The 19,764-nt window shown below is 34.4% G+C and overlaps 1 protein-coding gene across 17 annotated transcripts in view; it reads left to right on the plus strand.

Annotated features, from left to right (window-relative positions):
* LOC141448872 (uncharacterized) overlaps positions 1-19,764 on the plus strand; it is a 95,277-nt gene that overhangs the window by 66,846 nt on the left and 8,667 nt on the right. For 9 of the 17 annotated variants that reach the window (XM_074117662.1, XM_074117666.1, XM_074117674.1 and 6 more), the window contains exons 10-32: positions 250-356; positions 574-930; positions 2,156-2,218; positions 3,036-3,364; positions 3,848-4,101; positions 4,182-4,408; positions 4,935-5,259; positions 5,364-5,476; positions 6,020-6,046; positions 6,306-6,697; positions 6,905-7,175; positions 7,983-8,509; positions 9,590-9,956; positions 10,832-11,208; positions 11,314-11,582; positions 11,770-12,131; positions 12,697-12,864; positions 13,107-13,133; positions 13,890-14,180; positions 14,969-16,294; positions 17,462-17,602; positions 18,525-18,779; positions 19,094-19,280. In XM_074117662.1, the coding sequence (XP_073973763.1) occupies positions 250-356; positions 574-930; positions 2,156-2,218; positions 3,036-3,364; positions 3,848-4,101; positions 4,182-4,408; positions 4,935-5,259; positions 5,364-5,476; positions 6,020-6,046; positions 6,306-6,697; positions 6,905-7,175; positions 7,983-8,509; positions 9,590-9,956; positions 10,832-11,208; positions 11,314-11,582; positions 11,770-12,131; positions 12,697-12,864; positions 13,107-13,133; positions 13,890-14,180; positions 14,969-16,294; positions 17,462-17,602; positions 18,525-18,779; positions 19,094-19,280 (6,762 nt within the window). The remainder of the gene's footprint in view (positions 1-249; positions 357-573; positions 931-2,155; positions 2,219-3,035; positions 3,365-3,847; positions 4,102-4,181; positions 4,409-4,934; positions 5,260-5,363; positions 5,477-6,019; positions 6,047-6,305; positions 6,698-6,904; positions 7,176-7,982; positions 8,510-9,589; positions 9,957-10,831; positions 11,209-11,313; positions 11,583-11,769; positions 12,132-12,696; positions 12,865-13,106; positions 13,134-13,889; positions 14,181-14,968; positions 16,295-17,461; positions 17,603-18,524; positions 18,780-19,093; positions 19,281-19,764) is intronic. The other 8 variants (XM_074117671.1, XM_074117673.1, XM_074117667.1 and 5 more) reach the window with 8 other exon arrangements.

A 19,764-nucleotide genomic window follows, 5' to 3' on the forward strand; every position in this document is an offset into this window, starting at 1 on the left:
ATTATTTTAAAATGTGCCTTGATTATAAATGACGAAGGATTTCCAGAAATAACTCTAATAAAAAATAAACAAAACTTCTAATTATCAAAAATTTATTAGACCACACTTACGAGCCCGTGATCTCATAACCTGTGTTGATGTAATCTGTTTTCAAAAGTGTTGTAAAGAATGAAGTAATGAGAAGGCCCCTAACGCAATGGTTTAAATATTGTTGTGACTATATCTAAATAGATTTATTCTTATGCGCAGATCGTTTTACAAACCTACAAGAATTAGGAACTCACAATGATAGAAAGCATAGTTTAGACGACGTAGAAAAATTAGCCTTTGGCAAGAGAATCTCCACCATTAAACAGGTTTGTGATTCTTCGCTTTAATAAATGAAAAATTAAATCTACTTAATAATTAATAATAATAAATTACCTTCAATGGCATGTAATACATAAAAATATATTACAAATTATATAATAGCGTGGACAACACTCAGGTCCAAGACCGACCGAAGGGTTGTCCATTCTTAAATTTTGATTTAATAATTGTTTTAATGAAATAAATATTTGTAAATTTCTTCAGACCAAAGACTGTTACACCTGTCAGAAATGTCAGCGCATGTTCGTCATGGAGTCTTGCTATAAATCGCACAAATGTACCCCACCTGAACAACAAGCAACATCGGAAGGAATTAAACGAGAAAAGAACAGTACAACACCACTGAATACATCAACGGCATCGAATTGTAGTCCAGACGCTTCTTTTTCTTCTATCACTGCATCTAATGCTGCTAATACTTCAGTTGGGAGCAGTGCAGAGAAACCGGATAGCAAGCCTGTAAATAAAATCAGAGCCAAGAAAGCTAAACACAACGAGAGAGAAATGAAGACTGACATACGAGCGCAACCTTTCGATCCAGAAGTGGCTTTCTTTAGTCAGGTATGTGTCTGATATTGGGATACTTAGTTCGACTTTTTTTTCAGGTAATTTTTTGAGTGATTACCAATTTCCAGCATTCTAGCTCTTACGGTTTTACGTTAATTTATCGTTGTTGATTACTCGACGTTATTATTATGCGAAAAATGTATCCTAAACTGTCCAGAATATATAGGATAATTTGTTGGTAACCACAGTCATGATGTACATAGCAGTTTCATTTTTGCGGCTAAACTAGTTGATCACGAACTTTGAAGGGCATTTATCTTTGAAGGGTTCTTATCTTTTTTTGTACTACACCCCAGAAATAGGCGCATACAGTGGGGATAAAACTAAGAGGAAGCACATTAAAAATATGGCAAATTTCAAAGGTTCTTTATTCTATCAACATGGCTAATTTTGGAGAGTCAGCAGCTGGGATTATGTAGCCGCAAGGCCAAACAGTTTAAGCGAGGTAGGTGAAAGCCTCGTACCGTGTACAAGAATTATGCAGAAAGGTTAAGACAAACATGAGAGTAATCCCATAGGAGAAGGGGAAAAAGGAAAGGATTTGATGTAAGGGATGAATTGAGACTGCTTCTCCAAGTCTCACGTCACAAAGGGGTAAGGAAAGAAGAAGTAGCCGTCTCTAATACTCTCGATTGGGCTTTTTTTCCTTGCAACAAATACCGCATCTTTGTCCATTTGTGATGGAATCTAGTCATGGTCACCTCCTCGTCTATGGTGCCTCTTTATGTGGAAGTGAAACGATCGTGGCAACTTTTCGGATGTAGCTTTTTTTTTGGCTATTCTTCCAAAACTTTGTTTGCCATTCTCTGGCAAAATAAGCGGAGTCTCCTCTAAATGATTATCATCAAATAATCAGACATATTACCCGACAACAATTAATCATAACACATTTGAATCATCTAAACCTGATTTTCTTTTCAAATACTTTTTAAAATAATGCGTCACGAAATATTAACATTTTGCTGTAAACATGAAAATCGTTATTTCTTAGAAGTCAAACAAAAAAAAAAAAAATTCTGTGTACTTCTTTTAAATCTTTTAAAAATAATCTATATTTACTTATTAAAATCTTTAATTTACTTTTTTTTATCATTAGGATAAATTAATTAAGTCCAATAAAATTGATGTTTTCGAAAACATTGCTGTACATACTACTTGATTCACAAAATTGTAAAAAAAACAAAAAATTAATCTTAGTAACAATGTTGCGTTATACAAGCAGCCTAACTTAGTGAGTAAGGACAAGGCGAAAAATGATGGCACCACTTCTAGGAAAAATAAGGTAAATACAAGTAAACCATGAATTTTTTTTTTTTTTTAAAAAACTAATATTAGATAGGCCTTAATTGTTTAATTTAAAAATTATTGTAATTGGCACTTGATCGAACAAAATGCCAAATTTATTCCATTACATAAAGTGCTATCTCCACGCATCGCGTGATTATAATTTTTAGTTTTTTATTTAGCTATGATAGTTAGACCGCATTACAGGATGACCGCATAGCAGGTATTAATAATGTGTACGTTAGTTGGAAAGATAATGGGAATCATATCTTTCTAGGCGTGCAATAGCGTTGTAACGTACACATTGCAATACCCAGTGCTTTAAAGAACTTCTATTGAAGAGAACACCGAGATTACTCGAAACGTTGAGCAACAATTTAAAAAATCCTCTTTTTTGGCGATTGCGAATAAAATTGCCTCATAATTTTTATTATTTAATTTATGATAAATAAATCTGATTATTATAGAAAATATTTACTTTAATAGTTACAATTTCATACTCTTACTTTAAGTTCAGTGATTGAATTAAACTTTTGTAGTAAAATTATTTTAAATATTATTTTTATCATAACTAAAAATATCATTTATAATAATCTACTGTTTTATTATTATTAAATTAATTTATAGTGTCCGCATCAACGGCAGAGAGTTTTATACTTTGTTGCACCTCTTTTATACAAGTTTTAATTTAATTTAGATTATGGTTTCAAATATAATAACACCCTTTGTTGGGGGAAAAATAAATACAAATAATATTAATAATAATAATTATGTAATTTAAAACAAACATTTTGATTCTTTTTTTTTTCTCAAAGGTATCACGAAATGTTCGCGATAATTTGCAAAATCACCTCGACGGCCGGTTGGTGCAATCAGGAGACGACAGCGGCGACGATATGGGTACCAGCGGAAAAGCAGATAACTCAACCAAGTCATTGCTCAAAACTCCAGAAATTGGTCGACGTACTAGATCGCCAAAGATTATTAACCGGCTTTCAGTAGGCTCATCAACTGCTGGTGGCGGAGGAGCATTTCAGCAAAAAGGTGGAACTGTTGGTAACAGTGCATTATCCAGAACTTCTATTGGCCAGGATGATAAAAGAGCTGCCAGTTCTTCTACCCAAAACCAATACAATAAACCTAGGTATGTAGCTGTTTTATTGTAATAATTATTATGTCTACGGGTCGAGCTTTGCGTACACCTTAAGAGAAATAACATGATAGTGGAAGGTCCCCAGTACGAATCTTGAGTTTAACTACTACAGTTATTGTTACAGATTTTTGACAAGTTGTTGATAATAACATCTTTGAGGGTTCCTGAGTGTGTACAGTGTTCGTTTGTTATTGAAATGGTAATAGTATTATTATTTAATTCTACTTAGTAAAAGGAAAAATTTCACTTTATTATTTGTCCATAAGGAAGTACTAGCTAATCTCAATTCAATTCGATTTAAGAATCACAGATATCCTCTGAGAAACGAAGTTCTTGGATTTGTCTGGGGTACGCCTAATTTAACTGCAATTGCACACATAACTGGAAAAGGGCCTAAACCATGTCCCTCTAATAATAGCTATTATTTGTCTGCATTTACTTTTATTGTATGACATTTGATTATCTGATTTGCAGAGCATCCCCTTGGGAGAAATATGCATTCCCAACGAAATATGACGGGCGATGCGGCCTTACATCCTACATCAAAGATATTTCCTGTCTCGACATTTCAACTCAGCTTTTAATGAGAAGAAACATGCAAAATCTACAATATGATGGTGACTTTATGGAAGAAGATTTGTACCCTAATGGTGAAAAAGGAGATGTACCGTCAGTTCTAGCGTTGGAAAGAATGGCTGCCAAATGTGCAGAATCTTATAGTAATGATGGTTAGCATTTTAATCTTTGGAAGTGCTATAAATTTATTTTTAATGGATGTGTATTGGTAAACCTGTCTCCAATTTGTTAGACTCCACTTTAAATGGAGGAGACGACCCGTTGAATAACGATGGAATATCCTCTGCTATTGGTGAACTGAGCGGTGAGTGGGTTAGAGAAAGAACGTATGTTTGCCAGGTTTGTGGCTGGGAAACACATTGTCTATGGTCGATGGAAGATCATAAATACGAAGTCCATCCTTCGGTGGTCTGCCCAAGATTGGAGCTTGTCGGCGATCAAAGAAAACTGGCAAAGAAAGTGAGTTTGTTCTTCTAAATTTCTTTCTTTGTTTTAAATATATGTTTTGAGGTGATTTTGAATTGGTCAGAATGTCTGCGAGATGTATTTAACATAATTCAAAAGATGGAAGTTGTATCAAATGTTTCAAATTTTGGGTTAGGTTTTCTTCATGGAACGAATACGCTTTTCGACAAACTTATCTAAACTAAAGCGCCGCTTTATTAAATAAATTTTACTTCGAATTTTATGCAAACCCTAATTACATAGGCTTATATCTTTTAATCTTTCTTCATGAAACTTGTGAGTTCTTAAAACTGGATTATGAGCATGAAATATAACTCAAGATCCGAATGGGAAGAATATCATTCGATAGAAGTGCGGCTGAACATTTCCGATTTTCCATAACTGTCTAGACAATTGCCAAAAGATTTCATTTCTTCTTAAAAACACACCGTACGTTAGGTCTGCCACTTCGGTTTGAAATTCTTTCTTAAGTACAGAGATTGTAATTCAAGTAAATGGTGTAATGGTTGTTTTTTCCTAGATATATACTCGTCTGACAGATGCACCCGCACCATTCCCTAGTTCATCACTAGACAAGCCTTCTACATCTCACCAAGAAATTACGTGCACTAAATGCAACTCCAAGGGATTTGCTACAGCGCCTGAACTGCATGTCCATCTATTAGAATGTGCCGGTGAGAAAGTGCCGGAATGGATAAGAAATGCTGTCAGCGGTACTGGACGTAGTCAAACACCCCGAAAAAGAAAATGGTCAAGGAAACGAAGAAGGCCCAGAAGGGGGTTGAAACGAAATATACCGAATACACCGCAAAAACCAAACAAAACTAGAAGTAAACCTGGTGATAGTAAGTATAAAATATACTTTAAAATTTATTCTTTTAGAAATAGTTTTTTTTTTTTAAATAAACTGATTCAATTATATCTCCGTTTTCTTTTTGTTCCTTTCCAGCTGACACAATACAAAAAATGATTGCCAATCTTCCAGCCAAAAGATTAACAAGAAGGGTTATAGCTTTCGACGAGAAAGATTTAAAGACACGAAGTCAATCCCATATACAGAATGTAAGTACATTACTCCCTGTTTTTATACTCCGTTTTGTAGAAAATTTGAAATCTTCTAACTGTGGAAGGCCTTTGAATTGTACTTATGGAAATTTCTAAAATCAGCTGCGTAAATAAATTTAGCAAATAAATCTTATCTAAAACGTACGTAGTTGCTCGGATCTTTTAAAAATGACTTTTGAAAGCCTGAGCTACCAATAACTCCTCCTTTCCAACATTATCATAGTCCGATAGGGCCAATCATCAGGCCCAACACAAATTGGATAAATTTCCCAGCATCTTCATTCACGTAATAGTAGGATGTGTCCAGTTTTAATCTGGATCGCAAATATCGGACTCAGGAGGTAAGTAATCCTTGCCAACAGCAGACTTTCATTATTTTTGAACTCGTAACTTTTGAACATTTGGTCTTTGCTCGCGTTGAAATTATACAGTTGAGTAAAAGCAATTAGAAAAAAAAAATGTGCTAGCACACTAAAAATATTTTGCTATATCTATCTATATTTTGTATAATTACATATTTTATTGCATTGTTTAATGCAGAACCGTTTACTTAGGAAAAGGAAAAAGGTAAAGCTAGAATATCAGTGATACTTAAGCCCTTCCTACTTTTTATATGTAAGCATATTAACAATTTGATGTTCTCAACATGATTGGCTAAAATTGCCATGTTTTCAAAATTATAAATAGTGCATTTTCTGCTTTAATTAGCCAATCACTTAACTAAATTCCTGCGAGCATAATTTATGAACCCAGATATGTATTTATATTTTTGATATATGTAATTATACAAAAATAAAACAGCAATTATGGTTTGTTGTAATGCTAGCCTCCATTACAACAGCAGTCTGTAAAAAGTTCTACCAGTAAGACAACTGGAACAAAATCTAAGAATAATGGTCATCTCGCACAGCAGCATAATAGTCTTGGAACTGGTGGAGCTATTGGGGTGGCCAATGACAACAAGTTGGAGAATTCTTCGCCGAAAACTATGACTCCCGAAACGTCCCCGACATCGTTGACTCAGACAAACAACATAGATACCTCTGCGGAAGGTGGTGATGTACTATCATCGCTAAGAATGATGCCAGTCTCCACGCCTAGACAGGAATTGTTGGGCACTCAACAGATTTTAGACAGAGTGTTGGGCCTGTCGGCCAGGGTTAAGGAAGAGGAGGCGGCACTTTCTTCGGGCATCAAATGTACTGGATGTGGGCAGGCGTAAGTAATCCTTTAACTTTTATCACATAAAGTCTTAGTTAGCTTCGTAAACAATAACTTCTGGTAATGTAGTCTGATTCCCTCACAACGACTTACAGTACTTTTTGCGATTATTATTAAAGTATGTCTTTATTTTAAGATAAATATATTTATTTATCTGAAAATATTTGATAATGTGCTGTATTACAGATTTTTTTTTTTTCAAAGGTATGAATCGAAGACAGTACTACGGAGGCATCATAAATCCTGCGCTTATTTTAGAGAATGCGGTCCAATAAGTCAACATCAATGCCAGACTTGTCATAAGACGTTTGATAATTTAGTGGCACTAATTGAGCATACTTGCGAAGAAATTCCACCTAGATTAGAGGCAGAAGAGAGTACGACTTCCAACGCTGGAACCGTTTCTAATATTGCTGTCCAGATGGATATTAAAGACATTCCTGTCCTTTCACCAGTGCTAGAAGGAGAAAACAAGGTAAGAAAAATAAGTTGTATGTACGCAGAAATATGTAGGAATTAAGAAACTCCTACATGAACTTTTTCTTGCTGTAATTGTTACAGTTCTAATAAGAATCGAACTTAAAACCAAGCAAGAAGTCCCAAAGACCTATGTAGGCTGTAGGGATTTCAGATTAAGATTTATGTTTGGGACGAACTGTAACGTTGCGAGTGCCTTCAGTCTTTCAACTTGGGTAGATGCTTCCCGCTTTTATCTAAAGCGAAATTCCCAAAAATAAATTTTCCTCTAAAGTGGTTTAAATAAAACAGATGTCTAGAGAAAAACCCGTTTGTCACAGAAAGTTCTGAAGTAATTCCCTGTAAAGTACCCAGTTCTCCGAATTCACTTCTTTCTGCTGTATTTAATGTAATATTAGCGGTAACCATTCTCTGCTACAACAAATACCTCAACCACCTCTTCCCAGATATTCCAGGTATGTCTCCCTCAAATTTGACTTGGGTTCGCCAACTTCCTTATACAGTCGCTCACTCGGCAGACCTTGCGAATGTTGGGTAAATATAGTGGACGTCAAGTATTATTGAGTACTCTTGGTGTTTAGATTAAAGATTCCTGAAGAATCTGCTAATAAACCTTTTCTCCCATCTCAATTAAAGCCAACAATATAATTGCACCTTTAAAGATAATCTTGAGAAGTGTTGTCAGTCGTTTGAGTGCTTGCACCAAATTCTTCCTTATTTGCCTCCATGTAATTGGTAACAAGTTCCTTTCTCCGCATTTAAATGTTTTTAATTTTATTTTGTAATTGGACTTTTTTTTTTTAAGGTGGATTCTAAAGCTAGAGGCGAAAAGGCCCATAAAAATTCATCTACGCTGCCTGGTGAATTCAGAGACAACATAATCATTCCCATTGTAGTTAAAGAAGAAAATCTTGAACATTCTAAGCAAAACCCCTTATCACAAAATACTTCTGTACAAACTGTAAATCATCATCATTTTGCATTATCTTCAAATGATGTTGCTTCTTCAATGATACCTATAACCAGTACAACCAAATTTGATGACGCCAATAGTGCGGCAGTGGCAGCAGCGGCCACATTCTTGAACGTACCGTTACATTCAATAAAAACTGCATCACTCATATGTGGTATATCATTTGTTGATGGATTTATTAAGTACGAAACTGTTAATTCAGTATCTAAAGAGACTGAACAAATTTTAGAGTTAACTGATACTAAAAAAGATGATAATTTAAATAAAAGAGGTAGACCAAAAAGGAAGAGTGGAGAGGAAGCTGCCGTAGCTGTCTTTCAGACAATGAACAGCGGCCGTAGATCCATTTCCGGTGGCAGGTAATTATTGCATTTATTTATTGATTATTTCAGTTTTTTCGATCTACTTTAATGTCATCAAATTGTAACATTCAATATTTACTTATTGTACGTTAAACTTTCATATTTGTTAGATGTAATCTCTATCTTCCCTAATTATAAAAAATAATATTTTCAAATGATATTTGGATACCTTTAATATTAGTAAGTACTAAGAATTCTTATTTTTACAAATGTTTGATGAACTACGCTTTGGGTTTTGGAAATGCTAACAGTTCTAGAGCGTAAAGAAAGTCTGTGCATTTTGTTTTTGTTTTTTTTATTCACAGGATGTCATTCGAAACTATCTTTTCACCGGAACTACATATTTAGGGTCCGCAGAATTCGGAGAATAATGCGCTTGTTCAGTTTTTTTTTTTTTTTATGATGGGTGTGTTTCTTTAGAAGATCTCAAAAAGCCACAGTTCTTTTGAAGTAACAGAAATAAAATTTATCATACAATTATACGGCCACTTGTGTTAACGGAAGTATATATATTTTGGGGTAAAAGCTGCCAGTGATCCCTCGGTTTGGTTTCCAGATGTGCTAGACCTCTTCTTAAAATCTGAGCGATTTTCAATTGTTCCCTATGAATTATTTCATTCCGAAAAAAATGCCAAGTTTTGAGAAAAAAAATTGTGTTGAGTTTGTGTTGAATCTACGACTGAGGGTCCCTTTCACTTGGAGGTAGTTATTCCTAGCTCTGCTCTACAATGTTAGAACATTTTGGAAATCTAAGGTGAGAATAATGCACAGTCTTTTGCAACGCCTAGTATTTTGTGTGAATAGATTCGAAATTTGCACCCACTATCTAATTGCACCTTAAAATAGAATTGTAAAAATGTTAATTTGATTTTAGTTAAAACGGAAAATGATGGGATTTAGAAGACTGGCTAAATTCCAGAAATATAAAAAGATTAAATGTGCAATAAACTCTTAGCCACACTAATCTTTGACTGCTTCTAGGAAAGCTTGGGCTACCATCTTTTCTTCAAACTTTATTTCTGTGTCATTCTAATTTCTTTTATAACATCCATTATTTTTCTTTTTCTTTTAATTTAGAGCTTCAAAAAATTTAACGCCGAAAATTCGACAAACTAAAGGCATTAAGAAAAAATCTGTCCTTACGCCCAATGAAATGGCGGAACAAGCTACTGAGAATGTTGTCTCATCAAATTCACCAGTAAAAAGAATCCAAAAAAGAGGTAGAGGCAAAAGAAAACTTTTATCTACTGAAGTTCGGTCGGCTATTCAGGAACCAGTTGTCAGTTCGGACTCACCAGAAAATGAAATAAAAGTAAACATGGAAACAGGAGACGAAGAAGACGTAGCGAAAATAGGAAATGATGGAAAAGAAGTGACAGTTACCCCGATAGCAGAACATAAAGTACGAAGGAAAAGAAAATGGAGTAATTCCCCTATTAAAAAGGTATTTCATTTATTTATTTTTGTTTTTTTTTACTTAAGGAGCGTCATTATCTGAGGTTATTCTATTGTTACAGACAACACTGTCCATCACCGGACAGTGTGCAATAAGAAATTCCTAGAAAGAGAAACTTTTTATTGGCGCTGAAGTTACTTTCTCATTAAAACGTATCACTTGAATGTATTTTGGATTTGGTATGATTTTTCGAGGATTAAAAGCGTTGCTTAGCATTCCGACTTTTTAGAAAATCACTTTTCTAAATCGGAAAATCTAATGAACCATTTCTTTACAGCTCGGGTAAAACCATCGCTTTTGTTCTAATTTTTTTTTTTTTTTATTGAAATAAGAATTCTGGGATTTCTCGCTATTAAATTTTTTCGTCTGTATCTACTCACGAAAAAAACGTAAGTTGAGTAAAGTAATAGAAACCCTTCGGACTTGAGCCGACTAAGATTCTCAGCTACAGGAGCTCATCGAACAGATACCTCAAGGAGAAACAGCCTTAGTTGTTCCATTGTTAACTAGTCTCGATATGAAGTTCTGAACCTATTCGCCTTACAATCTCAACAGATAGGGTTTGGGTTGAACTGTACGAGGAAGAGGTCTCTCCTTCAAACCACGATGGCTAATCTCAGACAAGCCGTTAGCAAGTCCAGCAAGTTGGAAAAAGATGGTTTTGACGGTTCACTTTTGACTTTCATCATAGAATATTCATATAGGATGTAAAAGAAAAAGTGAATTCATCGCAGGATTTTTATACACCTGCTTTTCACTTTAGATGAATCATCCGTTTGAAATTTTAAAGTAAATCCTTAAACCTGTCTTAAAAAAAAAAGACGAGGGAGTATTCAAATTGATTTATTTTTTTGATTTTACAGAAAGTAAAGGTGAAACCAAATGCGGAAGAAGGTATTAATAACACTCAGACCCCATCACCAAATAAATCGGAAGAAATCTTATCCCCAACTGGTGAAGTAAAGCGAAAACGAGGTCGTCCATTTGGTTCGCTGAGTCGCAAAAAGAATGGGCTTCCAAAACGAAGATCTAGCCGTTGTAGAGCTAGAAATCCCTCCTCAACGATGGAAACCATCCCTTCTCCAACTTCGTCGTGTACAAACAAATTTGGAAAACAAGATGATATCCATCTATTTGATGAAGATGAAGTTTTGACTAATGATACTCTACAGAAAAAAGGAACGGATAAATCGCCTAGTAAACAAACGTTGGAATTGGAAACCCCGGAAAAGAAAAGAAGGTAATTCATTGAAATTATGTTTGAACTAATTTCAAATTTCTTGGAGCTTTATTGCTCAAGTACATCGTAACTAAAGAAATATTTATTTAATTATTATGATGATAGGAATCGTTGGAGCGGTAAACAACAACAACAGTCTTGTCGGGATAATTCACCCGATACAACGACAATCATCGTTCAAGCAGAAGTGCATCCTGAACCATCTCCCAGAAGAGTGAAGAAGGAATTTAAACAAACCTGTGTGGAAGAACTAATGAATTTAGAAGAATCGCCTTCTGGGGCATGCATCCAGGGACCGAGTTTGGGATGGAAAAAAAGGAACGAACCAGACGAAATGCTTCAGTTGAAAAGTATTAAAAAGCCACGAACTGAAGGTAACTTTACACAATTATTAACTGGCTTTGTATTATAAGTTTATGTAAAATTCAGAAAACATTTTATACCTCGATCAGTAACATAAGTTATTATAACTTTTAGAATGCAATAAGAGAAAGACTTCTTGTTTGTTTATCTATTATTCTCTTAATTTTAAGTTGATGGAAAAATTATTTCAATTTACAGTTGGTCTAATAACAAGCGTTGATGAAATATCTGTCCTTGAAGTTGAAGAAATAGTTATGGATAATGCGTCGGCTAATGAAGAAGAAATTACATCTCGTGCGGAAAAATTGGAATCATCGTTGATTGTTGCAAATGTTACTAGCTGTCCAGCTGAATCAAATTTTGATGGAGTTCCATTGATGAATGAGGTAAAGCAAGATTTAAACGTGGTATCAGACAAAAATTGTGTATACGCAGAGGAAGTACCATCGGAAGAATTAGTTAATACTACTGTGAATGAAATTGTGAACATAGAAACGCAAGATGAAGAGATTGTGCAAGAACCACTAAAAAATATTGGCGAGAAAAAACTCAAAAAGAAAGTAAGTATTATTATTATTATTATTATTATTATTATTATTATTATTATTATTATTATTATTGCAAGGATTCCCCTTTGTTCATTTTTTGTTTTTATCTCTTTGGCTATTTGACACTGTACCCTGAACAGCGAGTTCAAGGGAAGGAGCCTTATCACCGTTCTGACATTTAGGACTGACGGTCGTGAAATCCCCCTTGCAACACCCACATCCCCCAATAGTTAATCCATTTAATATAGCAATTACAAAAATATGCTGTACATCTAAAAATTTAAAAAAAGTATTGTAATCGTAACAAATTTTAAATATTTTTACGAAAATGGCTGCATCAAATTTAAACAGTTTCAGCAGAAGTTAGAGATATTAAGTTATTCTTAGTTATTCTTGGTATAATATTGGAATGGTACTCCTGTACTCCCTAAGAGAGTAATTAGTATTACTCCTGCTGAAGTTTTTATGGGAACGCAGTACGTTTGAATAATATTCATGAATTGAAATTATTTAAATTTGCCTAAGAGAAAGTCATGTGAGTGTTCATATTCTGATCATTTTATTTTGCCATGTAAAGGTCAAGAAAAAGAACAAAGAAACAACAGTTGGAGTTCCACGAACGACATCCTCTCAGCACTCGGTCAAGAAATCTAAGAAAATTACAAAAGATGAAAAATTGAAGAAGAATATCAAAGCTGCAGCGCTAAGCATTGCTAAGCTGAAGAAAAAGAAGAAAATTTTACAGGTCAGTCAAATTGTTATACCCTAAAAAATTTAGACTTTTTTTTTCAAGGAATCTAAAAATTCTTTTTTAAAAACTAATTACCGATTGCGCTGAGAAAACGTAAATTATGAACTTTATTTTAGTTGCGTTGCTTAAACACAAGAGCCCCCAATTGTTATCTTTCACAAATTTAACATAATTTGCTATAAAATATTCTTGTACAAAATTTAATTAATTTTTTTTCTTATTGATATTTAATGCAGAAACTTTGGATTGACAGAATAAATAAGGTAATTGTTTCATGTTCCTCTTTTAAGTCAAATCGCAAGTTATCGTGCAGATATTAAATAAAATAAACTTCTTTTTTTTTTTCTGAAGTCATTACTTTGTGTAACTTCGAGAATAATGTCTATACATTTTTATAAACTTTCTTATTTTATTGTAGAATAAAGTTCAAAGAAGCCTAATTCAATTTGTGCCGGAAATAATTTCAGAAAAGGGTAACGTTTAGGGTTATATATTAAATAATAATAAATTGTTAGCTATACCTTTCTTCCTCAAGAGATTTTTTAAGATTCTCTGAATCTATGAAAAAGGTTTTTTTTAATTGTTTCCGCGCGCGCGTGTGTAAACGAGCGTAAGAGAGAGCCTGTGTTGGTAAAAAGAAAATTTACGAAAATAACGAACCTGGGACTGAAACCAACTTACATTTAGTAAAGGTATGAAGTTTAAAGAAATTGTTAAGATTTACAGTATGAGAAAATTTTAATGCTAGATTTTTAGAGGTGACTACAAATAAATGACCAGTGCCATAATTATGACCGTTAGTGTGAAGCAGCAATCGTGTGTAAGTCAAGCTTCTGTTTACGGATTTTTCTGTTTTTTGAGTAGTGTCTCCGTTTTTATTTCATTAAAAAACTTAACTTTGGAATGAACCCATCAAGTCTTTGTAAATCATGTAATTCTAAGCATTCCTTTAGTTCTTTAGAATGTTGTTGGAGGTATAATCATAAAGAAAATCTGTTTATAAAATTTAATGATTACAGATCAAGAATGACAAACGAAAAGATAACAAGAAAGAGGTTGTAAAAGTTGCTGGATTCTCTTGGGAGGTGTCCGAGCTATCAAAGAGTCCAGAAAAATCTCCAGTTTCAGTTTCAACTGGACAGTTGGAAAATTATGTTGCCAAATCCATGGATCCAACATGCTCTTCAGCAGACTCGAAAGATAGTACAATGAAACCACAAACTGTTTGTTCTTGTTCATCAAATAAATCACCACAACAGGCGGCTGGTTTTACAGCTACTGCGACAACCAGAGTGTTACAAGTAGCTCAGGTCTGTTTCCTTTATGTGTAATCTTCTTCTATAATCTTATTAAGAATTCCGAAAATTAATTTGCAATTCCTGAACCTTGAAGTAGATTTTGTTAGGAATTTTAATGACTTTTAATTAACTTTTTTATACCGTTCTCACTGCCAAAACTGGTCACATCCTGGTACAGGGTACAGTTTCGATCTTAAAGAGCAGTGTAGTATTAAAGAATAGAGTATAGAATACGAATAGTGAAGTTATACAACTGTACATAGTCCTGGCCAATCATGGTCAGGATCGCAATGATGGGAAAATAGCAGCGCGCTAGTTTTCTTTAATTCGTAGTACTTCAACTTTTCAGCCAGCTTCGGAGGATTGGTTCTTAGGGATTTTTTTTTTTTTTTAATTCAGAAGCGTTTCCACATATTAAGTTTAAAGTAATAATTGTGACTGATTTTAGTGGGAAGTCATACTCTTTTCCAAATGTGGAAAATTCGTTGGAAAAAATTCATCTTACATCTTTAAAGTAATTTTTTAAGATATTTTATGAGCAGTACCCCAAGTTTTTCAATCATTTTCATTATTGTTTTGGGAAACGGAGGTCGCGATATACGATATATGGTTATTCATGTTTGCGAATAAGGGCTTTCCTTTTTTTATTTTAATTGGGTTTTTATTGGAAATGAAGATTTTTGACCTCCCCCTTGAAAGCAATGCTCTCCCTGATCTTATTATTTTATTAAGCTAGCTTTGTTAATTTTTCAAGATTTGTTGGTTTTTAATAGAAGTTAATTGTATGTTCGTTACTTTAGGCTAATCCTCCGTCGCCAGCCACATTTCATTACACCTTGACCAAAGAGGATTGGTTATCACAGACTACGGCACCTTTAGCTTCTTCCACAGTTCACCAAGTGCATCCTGTGCCAAACGTACAACAGCTTGCAACTAGCAGTGTTTCACAAACGTTATGCACCTTGCAGCCTGCGGTATTGAATCAACATCAACAACAAGCACCTAACAGTATCACTTCCTTAATACAACAAGTTGGAGCTAGCCAGACGTCAATTGAACTCACTCAGCCATTAAGTATGCAAGAAGAAGATGTGAGTGTATCTTCTCCACCGGTAGTGCACAAACCTCAAATATCGTGTGTTCAAACGGCTTTACTTCAGAACCCCAGATCCTCTGCAAATGTTGAGCCTAGTGTAACACAGCCTGAACTGCATGCGAATTCACTTCAGCTTACAGAAAACCCACTGATGAATGTCTCACAATCATCTGTTGACCAGATTTCATTGCCTCAACAACAAGTTTCTCCTGCGTCTCTAAGCTACCCCGTGACACAAACTCCAGTTCAGGCTATGTCCGTGTATGTTGCACCAGTGTCACCCAGTCAGCAGTTACAGTACCACTCTCTAATACCAGCGCCTGCAGTGGATCAAATGGTCATACCTCCACCACCTAGTTTCCAGACTTCACCACCGCCAGGCGAGCCACAAGTACAGATCAGCTCCATCACAAGCCAACAATCACCGGTATCATTTCAATCGTCGGTCAATCCTACTCCATCAATTAGTACAGAATTATCAAGTCAACATCATGAAATAGTCTCAGCAGCGGCTGTTCAATCAAAAAATACTTCTTCTTTAGCTATGGAACCCAACATGATTTCTTCTACTCAAACACCCCAAATCCAATGTTATCCTACAATAAATCAGCCATTGCCATCAAATGAAGGTACAATTCGTCCAGTATTGCTACATACATTACAGTCAAAACCATCGGTGATAGTACAAAATCAACAGAATTTCACACCATTACAATCTCAACAATCGATGGAAGTTCAGAATATCTCCTCTCTACCTGTTTTACCAACCCAGATGTCCGAACAGTCGACCATTTTCATGCCTTCTGCGTCATCAGAAACTTTACCACTAACAACAGGCACTTCACAACTTCCTTCCTGTAACAATCTGTCATCGCACTCATTAACACCTTTGATAAAAGCCACTGGCAGCAACCAAGATTGCAACCCACCGCCATCATCAAGCCAGCTGATAATGGATCAACAATTACCAATCGTATCTAGCTCAACAGTTGCACCAAGTATAGGCACTATTATAGACTCAGTAAACAAGGTAATTTTAATTTTGTGTGAAGTGTGCTTTTATTTCTAGTTTATTAATGTTATTTTCTTTTTTATTTGTTTATTTGTGTATTTATTTTTTACTTTCTTTTACTGTTGGTAAACGGAATGTATTGGAGTTTTCTCTGGAAATAGGGGGGTCTCCCAATAGGAAACACCTGTTCTTAACGACTAATTTGGAGATTGTAATTCACTAACTCCCAACACTTCTTTTATCTGATTCGCTTGGGTATAATTAGTTGAAAAAAACCTTCCATGACCTTCTAATTCTGCTCCACTTTTTCAAGGATTATCCAATTGGATTCTATGATAAATTTCACAGCTTCTTCTAGGGACAAGCCCGCAGTAGGAAGATGCATTTAGTTGAAAAATAAATATTTAAAAATATCAGAATTATAAGGTAGATAGTCAGAAAGGATATTATACTCGTATTTATATTTATTATTTATTTGCATAAAAATTGTTTTGGGAAAGCCTTAATTAATTCAGTGACGTGGAAAAAAAGTGTCATCTTCTTTTGTGGACTAAGATATTTGGTCGGAAAAAAGGTAATCAACTACCGACTATTGGCTGTGGGGTGCGAACTCTTTCCTTTCGAGAAATCAAGCTACAAATAGCTCCAGAGAAGCTACTAGACCTAAGCTCTAGAGTGATTTCTCAGCGCTGAGTGAGACGAAGATCTTTCTGACCAATTATAACCTGAAGAGATCTGACACTACTTCGCTTCGTGCAAAAAATAGTTTGGGCTTGCTGATAGGTTTATCACTTGGCACTGATGAATGCAATCTGTATATGGACCGAGTTAAGGAGACCCCAATAATTCACCACCTTCTGAAGAACTGGGGTGACGTCGTTTGAAGGACACTTAAAACCTGGATAATTAACGGTTATTTGCTTGAATAAATAACCCACCCTAGAACCCCAAGCAGATTATGAGTTTTTCTTATTTAGAGGGAGTGTTGCAGTGTAAAAAAATCTCGCTCCGGTATGTATTAGATTTAATAGTTCTGCTTGGGTCCCAGAGCCCTAACCCCAGCTCAAAACCTTTTACCTCCCTGTTACAAACATAATTCTAGGATCCTATTTTTTGATTTAATTCTAGATTCTCAGATTTATTTGTTTTTAGAAATATTTTAAAATATGTTTTTTCCTATTGTAGTTGCTTAATGAACCCGATTTATCAGCTGGTGGTTACTCGCCGTTATCACATTACAATTGTCTAACGGACATTCATAACTACTGCACTGAAGATGATATTTCAGTTCTACAACATCTAGGCGAAGTTACCGCTGAAGAAGTGGTAATAATTTTTGTAACTTTTTCAATTAATCTTCACGCTTTCTTAAATGTGAAATCTAAAACTTGATAGACAGTAATTAAATTCATTGTCGAACAAATCGTACTCTCCACTAGCAGTTACTTTAAAAGATTGTCAAGCAATATTGGAAACATTAAAATTTCATAGAATGTACAGTTTATGTTTCGTTTGTTTGATATTTACAACTTCCAGCAAAACTTAACAAAATGAATAAGAAAAACTATTTTAACTCACCCATCACCTTGAATGAACAAAATTACTTACCTGAAACAAAACATACCAAATTTAATTAACATTAATTAATATTTCGCAGATCATAATTAAAAAAAAAAATAGTGTGAACTAATATCCTTCATTTACTTTTCGCACATATTAACAGTTCCAATTCGTAAACAATTTCTAACACGGCGTTTCGTTCCCTTTCGGAAATAATCGTTTAAGTAACCTCGCATTCCATTTTTGTTTTATGTTTATGTAGGACTAAATCCGAAGTATTTGAGTAAATTTCATCGCAGTGATTTAAACAAAAACTAATTATTGAGTTATTGTTTGCCATTTGTAGTGAGCAAGTTGAAGTTTATTTTGGGTAATGTGCAGAGTTAAGTTCAAGAGATGTGTTTCTGTTTAAAATTCTTTTTTCTAGAGAAATTGTTTTTGGGGAATTATGGGTTTCGGGGAGTTCTGTTTTGAAGGTGATTCGAGTAAGTTTAAAGGAGAAATATAGTTAGAGGGTCTAGCTGACTTTATGGATTCAATCTTAAATTCTAAGCCACAAGTTTCTTGATCCTCGATTAATTTTATGTATTATACTCTTTAAAAAATGGAGAATTAGAGTTGTACATTAATTAAATACACAAAAAAGATTATGAGAGTGTATATTTTTTGTTTCTATTTATTTTTCTAGGATGAAATACCTGATGTGAAACCAATTACGAGACTACCAATGTTGACTGAAATTGAAACAGATTATTGGTCACCCAGTGATAGCAAATCCTTAATGGATTTGGACCATCAACCACAAGAACAACCGCTGCCAGTTCTCACAACCACACAACAGGTTGTTTCCAACACTGCCAGTACAAGTTCTATTGGATACGGGCTAAATCAAGAAAATACTAATAGATCTTTGTTCAATCTGCAACAGATAAAAGACTATCATGTAAGATTATTTTATTATTATATTTTTAATTTTTTTATTTCTTGAAAAGTCGCAGCTATCTGAAGAGAGAGAGAGATTTCAATGTAATGTACGGGGAAGATGGGAAGTTTGAGTCTCGTAAATGCTTTTTTTAAATGTTTATTTTCATCTGCCTCTACTCGGATAAAGATCAGCCGCAGTTGGAAGAGAAAGTAAAGCTACATCTTTGAGAATTGTAGTCGAGGGAGTGTTTGAACAAAAAAAATTTAATTTAAACTGTTGAATTTAATTCAAGTTTCAAGTATATTGATATTTTCCTTAACATTTGCTTTTAGTTTTCGCAAAATATACGCAGAAAGCGTGCTTCACCATCACTTAAGTTTATGGACGCTTATGAAGGCAAGGAAGTTGTTTGTCCTACGTGTCACTCACAGTTCCTTGGTTTCTCTGCTCTACAAGCGCACGTGGAAAAAGCTCACAACTCACATTCGGCACAATCGAGTGGCACTAACTCCGGACAAAGTAAGTTCTTAATCTATTTTTTATAATTCTAGAACTTAAAAGTCATTTTTAAAAAAAGAAGTGCATGTTTGTATACATTTGATTTTTGCTTTTCTTTAAATTGTTGATTCTTTATTTGGGAAATTTTAAATAATAATAAAATTTTTTTGTAAAAAACAATTATGCTATCACTATTTTTAGTGAATGAGAGCGTATATGCTAAAAACTACTGTAGCTCTTATTCCTCGTCAAGACGAAATAAAGAGGTTCTCTTAAGAATTCTCCTGAAGGGTGAAATGCTGTTATAGTCCTTAATATTGTTGATAACCTGTCTCACCAACTCTATTTACACAATGCTGACTTTCTGAACTAAATTTCCTTCCCATTTTGTGTAAGTAGCAGTTCACCCTGGTAATTCCAGTCGATGTGCACATATCACAAGAGTTAATTGATTCCTGCTCATAAGAGTAAATTTTCTCCTTTTGGTCTCCTCATCAGTATAACT

This window comes from Rhodnius prolixus, unplaced genomic scaffold (assembly GCF_049639745.1).
Source record: "Rhodnius prolixus isolate KJV_2025 unplaced genomic scaffold, Rpr scaffold_2, whole genome shotgun sequence".
NCBI lineage: Eukaryota > Metazoa > Arthropoda > Insecta > Hemiptera > Reduviidae > Rhodnius > Rhodnius prolixus.